The 13,094-nt window shown below is 42.6% G+C and overlaps 1 protein-coding gene across 1 annotated transcript in view; it reads right to left on the reverse strand.

Moving 5' to 3' along the window:
* Positions 1-11,942: 11,942 nt before the first annotated feature.
* Positions 11,943-13,094, reverse strand: part of galnt9 (polypeptide N-acetylgalactosaminyltransferase 9) — a 136,452-nt gene continuing 135,300 nt past the window's right edge. The window contains exons 10-11 of the mRNA XM_056288831.1: positions 12,434-12,601; positions 11,943-12,089 (exon numbers count right to left, since the gene is read on the reverse strand). Coding sequence (XP_056144806.1) covers positions 11,943-12,089; positions 12,434-12,601 — 315 coding nt within the window. The remainder of the gene's footprint in view (positions 12,090-12,433; positions 12,602-13,094) is intronic.

Raw genomic sequence — 13,094 nt, forward strand, 5'->3', positions numbered from 1 at the left:
AAAGTCCAGTTGCTTGAACGCTCAAAGGAGTAAATGTGCGCAAATGCACGTGTGAAGTAAGGCCATGCTGCAAACAGGACACGACTCCTCATCAGGTTCCCCTCTCCCACCCATAAATGAAGGTTAAAGAAAGAAAAACTGAAGAATTCATTTGTAAAGCGGAAGTGTGTCCATTTGGGGGGGCGGGGGGGACCCAACAACAACTTATCATCAACAAATATATTTTTCAGTACCGATAACATACAGACCACCGGTCTGTAAATGTGTTATCATGTTTATACAGAGCATTCATATTGGTTTTACAGATTAAAAAAGCTGATGAGAAAATGAGCAACACATTGTCAGGATTAACAAAGGAAATATGCTCAGTTTGTGTGTAGTGTGTGCGGAGTAAGTGTAGGTTGTTTGACAATAACTATTGTGTTACTGGATGACGTTCAGCAGGAATGAACTTGCATGACTTTATTTGTGTGGATTTCCCCCCCTTTTTCTCCCTAATTGTATTCGGCCAACTACTCCACTCTTCCGAGCCATCCCGGTCTCTGCTCCACCCCCTCTGCTGTTCAGGGGAGGGCTGCAGACTACCACATGCCTCCTCCGATACATGTGGAGTCGCCAGCTACTTCTTCTCACCGGACAGTGAGGGGTTTCACCAGGGGGACGTAGTGTGTGGAAAGATCATGCTGTTCCTCCCAGTCCCCTCCCCCAAACAGACACCCCGATTGACCAGAGGAGGCGCTAGTGCAGCGACCAGGACACCCACATCCAGCTTCGCACCTGCAGACACAGCCAACTGTGTCTGTAGGGATGCCCGACCAAGCCGGAGGTAACACGGGCATTCGAACCACCTTGCCCATGTTGGTAGGCAACGGAATAGACCGCTACACCACCCGGACACCCCCTGAACTCATACAACTTTTATCGGTACTTTGGAGGTCGGGCTGGTAGGCGTGGTACCTACAAAATGCCATTGCAGAAAGGACTCTTGACATGTCCAAGAGAGATTTCACTTTGAGCCTCCTCTTTACCATTTTCTCTAGAGTTTCAAGCTCACATATGACAGTTTTTTATTTTAGTTTCTTCTGTAACATTTTTTTGGCAGTTTGTTTTAACTACTCAGTCTTCAGTCATCCTTCGCCATTTGTAGTCCTCCCAGCATGCACCAGCTCAGGACAATGCACTGCTGCGAGAGCTGGATCACTTAAGTCTGCTCTGTCTTTTCTTCTGGAGTTTGTCTTTTCTCCATTTCACAGCAAACTGAAATCCTGGGTTTTTACTAGTATCGCCTTCCATGTAAAGACAGGCTTGTGTAGCTCGAAATCCTAGGGAACTGGTCCTGGGATGGCACACAGCAAATATCCCAGGCACTGGCATAAGTCATTTCCTGGCATTGTGTCAGTGGGAGTCTCACAGAATGGCACTGTTCACAAGCTCAACACATTTAACACACAACCAATGGAAATAAATACCCGTGTTGTGGATATGCATCACGCAAAGAGGGAGGTTTAGTGTCCCAACATTCATCCTTATTCAGTTGCATCATAGCTGCCATGCGAAGCAGCCGATGTAATAAAAACAGCAAAAAGCAACCGCATGGTATGCCAATACTGGCAATATATGAACGCTTGCAACAAACACATCTGAATGAGCTAGTCTAATCTACTATTTCTCAAGCTCAGAATAAACAAAGAGGTGACGAAACGGAGGTGATTATAAGACAGGACAGGGATCGACATTACTAACATGCAGGGATTAGCTGGGTGTGTAAGAGAGGGGGCTTTGCAGGAAAAAGCTGAAATCGATTTAGTGGTGTGAAACAGGGTTTTATGAACATAGATGGATTATGAGACAATGGGCTCCTGGGCATGGATACCTCAAAGCCTCCACTCTCCGGCACTGGAACATTCAATTAACGCAAACAGTACATTGACAAACAACACCTCTCTCAACTACAGATCAGTTAAAGTCAGCTTTACTATTTAACACATAGCCTAAATAAAACAGTTACAGTGAGTTGTTATTGACGCAGAGGACTGAGTCCCTTAAATTTGTGGTGAGAAAAGAGACATTAATAACAGTGACTTCACTAGGCTCTGGCTTAGGGGCTCCATGACCCCTTAGAGCTTTGAGCCCAGGTCTGTAATCCATCCACACTCATAAACACTATAAACCTTTTCTTGGGATTCGTAACTCAAGAAAATGCCAGGATTTTGGTGTGAACGAGGCTTTTGTTGTCGTGCAAGTTCGCCTCCTTGTGGAACTCCCAGAATTAGTTGGCCATCCCAACATTTTCCCTGAGAGTTTTCTCACCCCAACACAAGCTCACCAGCAGCTCCTGACAGTAAGCTGCAGCTCACTCACCTTGCCCCTCTCGACAAAGCTTTCCGCCACGCTCTTGTTCGCCTTGCAGTCAGTCAGTGATGCATCCAATACATTAAACAGAGAACCTTTAGAGGGTGCATGACCCTGGAAGTAAACTTAAAGACTGAACTTTAAAGAGTGAACCTGAGAGGTGACAGTGCGGTCAGTGGGGACTTATGTTGCTCTACCATTTCTGACGATGTGGAGTTGAATGATCTGCAGCCTGCTGGAACAAATCTGTCATCTGTGAATTCATAAAATTTTCCAGCTACAATATTCCGAACTTTCACACATGCAGATCAGGCCGGATTCTGTTAAAAGCTCAAGGGAAGTCAAGGTATGTAATTCCTACAGTGTTTCCAGCTCTATTTACTTTGGAGTAAGCACTTCTATGATGACCTGGTATGCAAATTAAAGTATTTCTTGTCTCAAGGGAAATTTAGAGATCACAGGCAATACTTAGCTCAAAGGTTTTATTGAATAAGGCGTAACATGTGACACACTTACTTGCGATCATGGGTTAACACCAGACAGATTAGCTGGTCAGTGGCTGCCTCCTGTCCACTGCACACCTCAATGTAGGAGTGTCTCATCTCTGAATCACTCTGTGGTGAGATTAATGCCATTCATCCATGAACTCATCCACCCACTGAAGCCTGGACTGCAGCCAATGAGCAGCTAGTACAATATGCCACAGCTGTTATCTGTGACAATTCAATTAACTGCCTCCATCTTTCCATGTCCATCGCTTGACATATTTCAGTAGTTTTTTCGTATGATAAACTTGAAGTGATGGTATTCTTAGGATGTATCACATGCAATCAACATCATGATTGGTTAAAAAATGCTTCACATTATTGGCATGACAAGAACATCTTCGATATTGGTCTCAATTGTTTGGCAGTGTAAAGTCCCGGGCTAGCTCCATTTTTTAAATGTGTCATAGAAAAGTACACGCAAATTGCTACTCTTCTGCCATTCTCTCAAAATGAGACAAAATGTGTCCCCAATGACTAAACCCAGCAATCTTGGATTGGCGGCTTTTCATGTACAATCTGAAATTAAATTTCTGTGTTCAATGAGCAGGTAGCTGATTTCTGCTACATATACCATTTTGAAGTTGATTTTCTAGCCTCCTTTTTAAGTGGAAAAACGCCTTTGAAATTCATCTTAGACTTTAATCCCCTACACAAGGATGGTAGAATCTCTTTCCCCCTCACCCCCAAACAGGCGCCCCGACCGACCAGTGGAGGCGCTAGTGCAGCAACCAGAACACATACCCACATTCAGCTTCCCACCTGCAGACACGGCCACGTGTGTCTGTAGGGATGCACGACCAAGCCAGAGCTAACACGAGGATTCGAACCGGCGACCCCCATGTTGGTAGACAACGGAATAGAGCGCTACGCCACCCGGATGCCCGGTAGAATCTCTTTAATCGTGAATATTAACCAATGTCTTCCACAAACGTAAACAAGGACTACATTTTTGTTCCCCTTAAATCTGTGAAGTCACACTGATAGATCAGATCCATCTAGAATGAAATGGATCACGTTAAATCTACTCAAGACAAAGTCCATGACAGTTTTATTTACTCATAGAGAAATGTATGAGCCAGTCATGCTGCATGGAGAGAAACTTGCGGCACCATACTCATTCATCATAGATGTATACGTCTCGGTGTTATAGACTCTAGATAAAGTAACTGGTTAACCAGAGTGTTTGGCAGGCACACTTTTTACATTTGGGATAAAAACCTGTTTCTTGTAAGAGACATCTATCATCTTCATTTTTCGGTTATATACAAGTCTCCCCCCACTCCAGAACCAGAGCTTACTCTGCCACTGGAAGTTAATGGTCCGAAAAATGCAAAATACAAATATTCTGTGAGTCCCTCTACAAGTTCCAAAAATAATTCCCTGTGCATTCAGACAGTTAAACAGAAAGAAACAGATGATAAACAATGCTGATTTGAGGCAGCGTTAAAGAGCAACAATAATAATACATTGTTGTTTGTGGAGCGGGCATTAAAAACGGAAACTTCTTCATTGGTTTTGCCTTACATTACGAATCGGTGACTACACACCAAAGCATTAGCAAGGCAAAGCGTGGAAATAATAATGTCTAAGAGATTTACATGCCGAGACCTGCTGAGGTTACTTTGCGAGGTCTCTGGTGTGATGAATCTGCAGAAAACGTTGCGGGGCTAAGGGAACCTTGCAGTGGCAAATGACCTCAAAAGCAAAAGCATGCTACGGGTAATGGTTTCTCCCCCAAGTCATTGTGCTGTTTTGGGAAATAGCGTCGTTAAAGTCATCACTGTCTACGACGCGGAAAGAACACAGAGATGTGAAAGAGCAACGAGAAGAGTGGCTGACCTTGATGTAGCACATTAGCATAAAGCAGGCCATGGGGGCCCACATGCTGCATGGCGGCGTGTGCATGTGGGACACCAGCAAGCTCCTCACGCTGCCTCCTTTATCCCCCATCAGTTGAACCCATTCTGCTCACAAAGAAAAAATGAGGGTTATCACTACAATGTCCTCTTATGAAGATAAATCGGTTTTCCAGAACTGGGGGAATAAAAGATTACATGTAACTGGATTACAGTAATCCCATGGCAAAATGAATAGCTGGTGTAATCCATTACAATACCTTTAAACATCACATTAGTCTGATTGCAGATATTTACCACAAATTAGATTGAAAAATCTTTACTACACTACCGTTCAAAAGTTTGGGATCACCCAAACAATTTCGTGTTTTCCATGAAAAGTCACACTTATTCACCACCATATGTTGTGAAATGAATAGAAAATAGAGTCAAGACATTGACAAGGTTAGAAATAATGATTTGTATTTGAAATAAGATTTTTTTTACATCAAACTTTGCTTTCGTCAAAGAATCCTCCATTTGCAGCAATTACAGCATTGCAGACCTTTGGCATTCTAGCTGTTAATTTGTTGAGGTAATCTGGAGAAATTGCACCCCACGCTTCCAGAAGCAGCTCCCACAAGTTGGATTGGTTGGATGGGCACTTCTTTGAGCAGATTGAGTTTCTGGAGCATCACATTTGTGGGGTCAATTAAACGCTCAAAATGGCCAGAAAAAGAGAACTTTCATCTGAAACTCGACAGTCTATTCTTGTTCTTAGAAATGAAGGCTATTCCATGCAAGAAATTGCTAAGAAATTGAAGATTTCCTACACCGGTGTGTACTACTCCCTTCAGAGGACAGCACAAACAGGCTCTAACAGGTACTATTTAATGAAGATGCCAGTTGGGGACCTGTGAGGCGTCTGTTTCTCAAACTAGAGACTCTAATGTACTTATCTTCTTGCTCAGTTGTGCAACGCGGCCTCCCACTTCTTTTTCTACTCTGGTTAGAGCCTGTTTGTGCTGTCCTCTGAAGGGAGTAGTACACACCGGTGTAGGAAATCTTCAATTTCTTAGCAATTTCTCGCATGGAATAGCCTTCATTTCTAAGAACAAGAATAGACTGTCGAGTTTCAGATGAAAGTTCTCTTTTTCTGGCCATTTTGAGCGTTTAATTGACCCCACAAATGTGATGCTCCAGAAACTCAATCTGCTCAAAGAAGTGCCCATCCAACCAATCCAACTTGTGGGAGCTGCTTCTGGAAGCGTGGGGTGCAATTTCTCCAGATTACCTCAACAAATTAACAGCTAGAATGCCAAAGGTCTGCAATGCTGTAATTGCTGCAAATGGAGGATTCTTTGACGAAAGCAAAGTTTGATGTAAAAAAAATCTTATTTCAAATACAAATCATTATTTCTAACCTTGTCAATGTCTTGACTCTATTTTCTATTCATTTCACAACATATGGTGGTGAATAAGTGTGACTTTTCATGGAAAACACAAAATTGTTTGGGTGATCCCAAACTTTTGAACGGTAGTGTATATGCATTACGTAAAGAGCTGATGAAGTGGAAATGAAATGGTATTTAGATGATCAGTCTCTAATCTGATGTTGAATAGTTTATGATTTGATGCAATATGACTTGATTGCAATTTCATTAGTGCTAAAGTGCAGCTGTGATTGTATAAATGCTTTTCAAATTACAGCAGGTTAATGGCAATTAATTTACCTTAAAAATACTATGGATTTTGGAGGTATAGTATTCCCAGATGTGTGGGATTACATTTCTGTAAATACTCTCTGCAGTCTTACTTTGGGTTGGCCATGTTACAGTGTAACAAAGATGTTAGACAGACTGAGCTGGGTAAGTAACATATTATGTACTATACATAAAGGCAGATATATATATATAAGTAACATATGAAATGGCTGCTGTTTTTCTGGATTTAACCTCCACTTTCCTTATGAAATATCCCCCAAAAGGTCATGAATGGAATGTCATCATTTTATCAGTGATCACTGTGTTGAAATAATATCATTGTACGTTTCTCTAGTTGCAGCCTGAGAAACTATTTTTCATTGTCTGGCTTAAATTTCAAACTCATATGCAAGCAAACATACACACCTTGCAGGTAAACACACACAGAGTAACAAACATTGCTGATATACACAGTGGCACACACATGCATGCTCTCACTCTCTTTCTTACACACACACACATGCACACGCACACGCACGCACGCACGCACGCACGCACACACACACACACACACACACACACAATCATCTCGGATTGTCTCCACACACTTTTTCTTGGAGGTAGAGCAACGCTGGGCCTAATTGTGTCTTGGAGCTACTTGGTTGCTCATCTCTTGAGATCTCATTATAAGATCCACAAGCTGTTCAGGCACGTACCAACTCTCTGCGCTCTCTCATCTCATCAGCTTGTACAGCATAACTGTCTGAAATCTCCATCGCGCCTTTGTGGTATTGACGGAGTAAAGCAATTATTGTTGATTAGGAAGTTGTATGCGCCTAAAGAGAGACACATAAAGGCAAAGAGATAAACTGCTTGGTGAGGTATTTGATCTTGCCGTTAGCTGTCAATACCCAGAGTCTAGGTTTTGTCTGTGATCCAGACCATGAGAAAAATGTGGTTTTCGAAGCGTTAGGAAAGTTTTGCCCCTTTGACAGCAAGCATACATGTTGTACCGCCCAAAGCGTGTGTTTTCATGCCCGTGCTGTAACATGCTGTAAGAAAACAGGGAAGCTAGATTGGTAAAAATGGAGAGACAGGCAAAAAAATAATTATTTAGGATAGGTATGGTAGTTTGACTGCCAGCAATGTGAATTCTTTGGGGGTATTTTCAGACTAATTAATGCAGACACTATTATTGAGCAGTGTTTATATATATATATATATATATATATATATATATATATATATATATATATATATTACTGAACAGATTTCAGCATGGTCAGAAGCCTCATAATGGCCAATAAAGCAGCACCTCTGGAGGAACAGGGTGTTTACCTAACACATTAGCACAAAAATAGAGATGGATGCTGGCATCAATCTGGTGACTGACTGGTCTGTAAACCACCAAACCATCATATAAGCCATCCACCATGAATGGGGTACACCCTCCAGTCCCAGCCAACCAAAGCCACTCATATGAGTGTCTTCATAGCCTGCATTTGCTTTACCAGAACATTATGCTGATTCTTTCTCTGTGGCCATTTAAATCACATAAATCTCTACAGTATTTTGAAAGGGTGCATAAACATGTCAGGAAGAAGTATTCCGTGTTATATTGGCCTAGAATGGACTGTATATTGGTCGGCCCAGGTGAAGACCGTAAAAAAGGTGAAATATTGGGCAGGGGATAATCATTCTATCTCGGGGGGGCTCATAAACCGCCCACCATTAATATGCGAGGAAATGACCCACTCATGGTCCCCATAAAGTCCCACTGTTAAAATCTCACTATCCAGTCAGGAAGAATGTAAGTGAGATTTTCTTTATGACCCCCCGTGGCTGGAAATGAACTGACAAATTTTGACAAGACTCTATCATTTAAAAGTGAAGGGGGATGGTTTCATTTCTTTGAAAAAGATGGTATATCCATAAACAAGTGATGAACTGGTGGATTCAGTTGCACCTTTAAAACTTAATCTGCACAGTAGTAGTAGTTTACTCCTGGGAAGGGGGGTGCTCAAGGATACTTTGTGAAAGGCAGAAGGGGACACCCACAATCATCCACACTCCCTATGAAACCTTTCGCAGTTTCAATGGAAGGAATAAAATATGTACAATCTGTTGAAGAATACATACAAACTCCACAAAGTAGGGGTGGGTTCAAGTCTAGGAACCTCTTGCTTTGAGGTAACAATGCTAACCGTCAACCCACTGTGTTGACTTTAACGGTAATATACTGTTTCTATGCAACATAAAATTTACTGCAAACATACAACTTTCTGTGTGCATGGCCTTATAAGACTTTGCTAATTAAAAATGTTAGGCAGTTGTGCTCATTGAATGATCGGTTTTAAAAAACAAAACAAAAAAACAAAAAACAAAAAAAACAAACTATGCCATATGGGGCATCCGGGTAGTGTAGCGGTCTATTCCATTGTCTACCAACATGGGGATTGCCGGTTCGAATCCCAGTGTTACCTCCGGCTAGGACAGGTGTCCCTACAGACACAATTGGCCATGTCTGCAGGTGGGAAGCTGGATGTGGGTATGTGTCTGGGTCGCTGCACTAGCGCCTCCTCTGGTCAGTCGGGGTGCCTGTTCAGGGGGGAGAGGGAACTGGGGGGAATGGCATGATCCTCCCACATGCGATGCCCCCCTGGTGCGCTACGTCCCCCTGGCGAAACTCCTCACCATCAGGTAAAAAGAAGCAGCTGGCGACACCACATGTATCGGAGGAGTCATGTGGTAGTCTGCAGCCATTCTCGGATTGGCAGAGGGGGTGGAGCCATGACCAGGATGGTTCAGAAGAGTGGGGTAATTGGCTGGCTACAATTGGGGAGAAAAAGGGGGGGGGACCCAAAACTATGCTTTCCAGGTACTCCAGTAATAGCGCATTTCTGCAGCTAGATAAACTTAAGGATTGTTCTGTTGATGTTCTTATATTATCACATGTATGTGCAAACTACACATATTTGAACCATCCAAAGCAAATATATTTGCTCTAAAAATCGAAAGCCTGCATTTACAACACTTCTATCAGCGGCAATTAGACATCCAAGCCCCCCCCCCCCCACACGTTTGTCATGAGGGCTCTCTCTGTAGCTGCCTGAATAATGAAGTCACCTTTCCCTCTTGGCTGAAGCCCAGGCATAAAAAGACTATTGTCAGCATGACAATGAGAAAAAACGAGGGTCCTTTGCTCATGAGAGGGATGTGTCCTTGTCCATCCAGAACCCCTCCTCAACCTCACACCCTCCCCAACTCTCCCTGCCCCCCAGCCCATCACTCACTGTCATCCACACATCCACACTGGTGAAATTGAAACTTGTAACACATACTGACCTTTCCTCTTTTCTACTAGGAGGGGCTCGGTAGCTATTGTCTGATGCTCAGGCATGCATTTTTAATCCACATGCACTCAAATACACAGTTGCAGGTATGCAAAAAAACACAAAGAAACACACGCACACACACTCAAACACCATATGCAAATCACTGAGTGTACACACAGCCAAGCCACACAGTAGCACTGCAAGGAGCAGCATCAAATTTTCCGCTGGCTGCCAGTAAACCAAAAGCCGCCATCTACACAAATCCTCACTTCCACAGCCTCTAGGTGGCCACTGTAAAAGGGCCAAACAGGATATATCCTGGTGTTGTGCAGAGCCTCACTGCATCCATTCATTCTATTAAGAGGGTCATCATTATTCTGTGAGTGTAGGTCCGGGGGAAATTCATATTGATAGAATAATAATTTCTTGATTAAGGCCATTTCCTGACATGGAGACCGTGAGACATTGCTCTGGTCTTGTGTTTGTAAACCTTGTCTTTGAGCAGAATAAGATATTACCCCAGGAAGGCTGAGGTGGTCTTTGTTTAGAGGACACAGAGATGATGCATTGCTTATAAGAAATGATAAGCGGCAAAGAAGCATGACGTGGCGGCAAGCACGAAGCAATCTCTCAGGGTAAACCAGCTGGAAACCAAATTAAAATGGGCCTCGGGAGCACACAGGTGGATAGGATGGCTAACCCCAGTTATGGGCCTCTTCACTTTCCCTTGCTCCCTCAAATGCATGAGGTATGGAGGAGAATTTTTTTGGCCACACAAGGACACTCCCTGCAAATACAATAAATCTTGTCTGCAGCTTTCAACACAGACGGCATCAACTTGTCCAGGCGGGTACCACTTTCTTATTCTACCAAATAAAATTTTTGTGAGGATTGATTGCAGTTCTGGAAGATGTTTCTACATTTCTGAGATCCAACTAAAATAAGCATGGGAAGAAATCCATGCTATTCATCTTTAAAAGCTGGCCGGGGTTTTGGTTGGACATGAAAGAAAGGGAGAGAAGAAAGGCGTTTTTTGCTCAGAGTAATACACTGGAAAGCTTTCAGAGCTTCCTGAAGACCAGTTATAATGTGGGTGGGTTAGAGAAAGTAGATTGAACCAGGCCAGAAACCTGTAGGAGGCGTGTGGATGTTTCATGTGCACGTACAAGTAACAAAGAGAAGTCTGTTTTGTTAAACAACACATACAGCAAAGAGTATCTAGGTAACAGAGGCTGTTCGATAAATTACAGCCAAAGAAGATGGAAATAACTTGACAGATATTAGAAGAAGCAGTGAAACAGCTAATCATAAAAATGATTTATTATCATAATTGTTATCACGGCAGAGATACCAATTTTTCGCTTTTTACAATATATTACTATCATTAAACTGTTTTGTACATTGTTTTATATATTAACCACAAATTATTTTGTACATGCTTTTGGGACTGAAATTCCTGGTCAGATGAAGCAGAAAGGTGGTGAAAAAAGGCACATGATTGCTCCTGTCTACAGTGAGCAATGCAGTCCAGTGAGACAAATAAAGAACCATATTTGTTTGTGGGAGTGCAGGTGAAATACATCCTGATCAGATGATGAGAAGTCCCTCTGAAGACTATTAGAGCTCTTACCGGGGTAGCAGAAACATCCAAAGCAATTTTCCGAATGGCTGCTTGAAATAATTAAATGTTGATTGGCAACTGATGGCAATTTCATCTTTTGATTTGCTCAGATGCATTCAGGGAAAAAAAAACCCTCTGCCCTTCGTTTCATCTGCAAATATCTGTATGATTGGTTTGCTGCAAAAACAAAAACATTGCTAGTGGATCTTGAACCACTTTTGGGGGCTATGCTCAGATATCAGACGTTCCTCTTTTCTATACATGGTAGGTGTACATCAGAAATCTGGGATACTTCAAACAGTACAACTTGCCGTGAGGTCTCTGTGAGCGCACAGCTCAGCAGAACACATGAAATCATCATTTTCTTCTTTAAGACTCAGTGCTTGAAAGTTCTCTGCCTTGAGGGGAGCTCAGTGCGCACAGAGGTGCATGGTGTGAAACAACAGACGCTAAGCTCCGCCACACCAGCGCTTTGAATTGTCCTCAGGTTTCCGTCCAAGTGTGACCGAAATATTGGCCTGAGCTTTCTCAAAACCTCTTGTCCTGCTTCAATGCCTGGGGTGCTTAATCCAGTTTCGTATCATCCACTTCTGTCCGGAGCACCTCTGGACCACAAGCCGAAGGCCAAAGTTAGCATCTTTGGACATCTCTACCTCCAAGCATCGGCCAGTGTCCCTGCTGATTATTGGACCGTTCTGCAAAAACAGATCAGACACGAAAAGGATCAAGTGTGCATAATCGCTTTAAGAAATGGCAGATGGTGGCGGCATAAATCTGCATCCAAGTAATGATTCTCACAATGAACTCTAGTGTCCCAAGGCCTGTTGTTATGGCTCAGTGATGATTATCATTTATTCAATACAGGCAAACTTCAAAACAAATTCTTCACTGTCTCATTTTGGGCTGGGTTATGGTTTGAAGTGATTATCTGACAAACGTGTAAATCTTGTAAAACAACTCGCAACACAAGCCAATAAAAGGAGATCAATATCAGAAAGGAGTCTCATTGAGGACACATGTCTATCTTTGTTGTCTTTACCTGTGTAAAGTCCCACAGCCTTTGAGAAACCCGTGAAACAGCATCACATTTTTTCAGACTAGGGGTGCGCCCTCTGGCATCGTCAACAAGACACTTTGTGTCTGGCAGAAAGGTTGTGGACCCCAGGGGTCCCAGCTGGAGAAGTCCCTCAGTTGAATAGCGGGCCAGCTGTAACACACAGATGAACAACACCATGTGAGACTGTTAAGCTTTAAAACCAGCAGTCCCAGCTTCACAATCTAACGCAGGATTTTTTTTTTTTGAGAATGTTTCAAACTGGCACATGTATCATTTGAAAGCACCAGCTGAATTGCATTATCTCTCATTATTTTATGGAGAATTGAATTAGCTGAATTTAATGCACTGTGAGATACCACGCTACTTTGCCAGCAACTGTTGACCTATTGCCAACTCTTTGTGGTTATTACTTTTTCAATGGTAGTTTAGTATTGAGCAATGCACAGAAACTGTGAAAATGTGTAGTTTTTTTTTTAACGTCACAGATAATCCTCAACCAAAACTTGATCCCGCAGCGTTTAATCCTGTGCATAAAAGGTTCTGTGACGACGCGTATCTATTACGTAAGGATACAGTAGAGATATCATCTATTATTCATTGGTGTGATCCTCTTTGGAAAAAGAGATGCAAAAGATAGGGGGCT

The sequence above is a fragment of the Lampris incognitus genome, chromosome 1 (genome assembly GCF_029633865.1).
Source record: "Lampris incognitus isolate fLamInc1 chromosome 1, fLamInc1.hap2, whole genome shotgun sequence".
In the NCBI taxonomy this organism is placed as follows: Eukaryota; Metazoa; Chordata; class Actinopteri; order Lampriformes; family Lampridae; genus Lampris; species Lampris incognitus.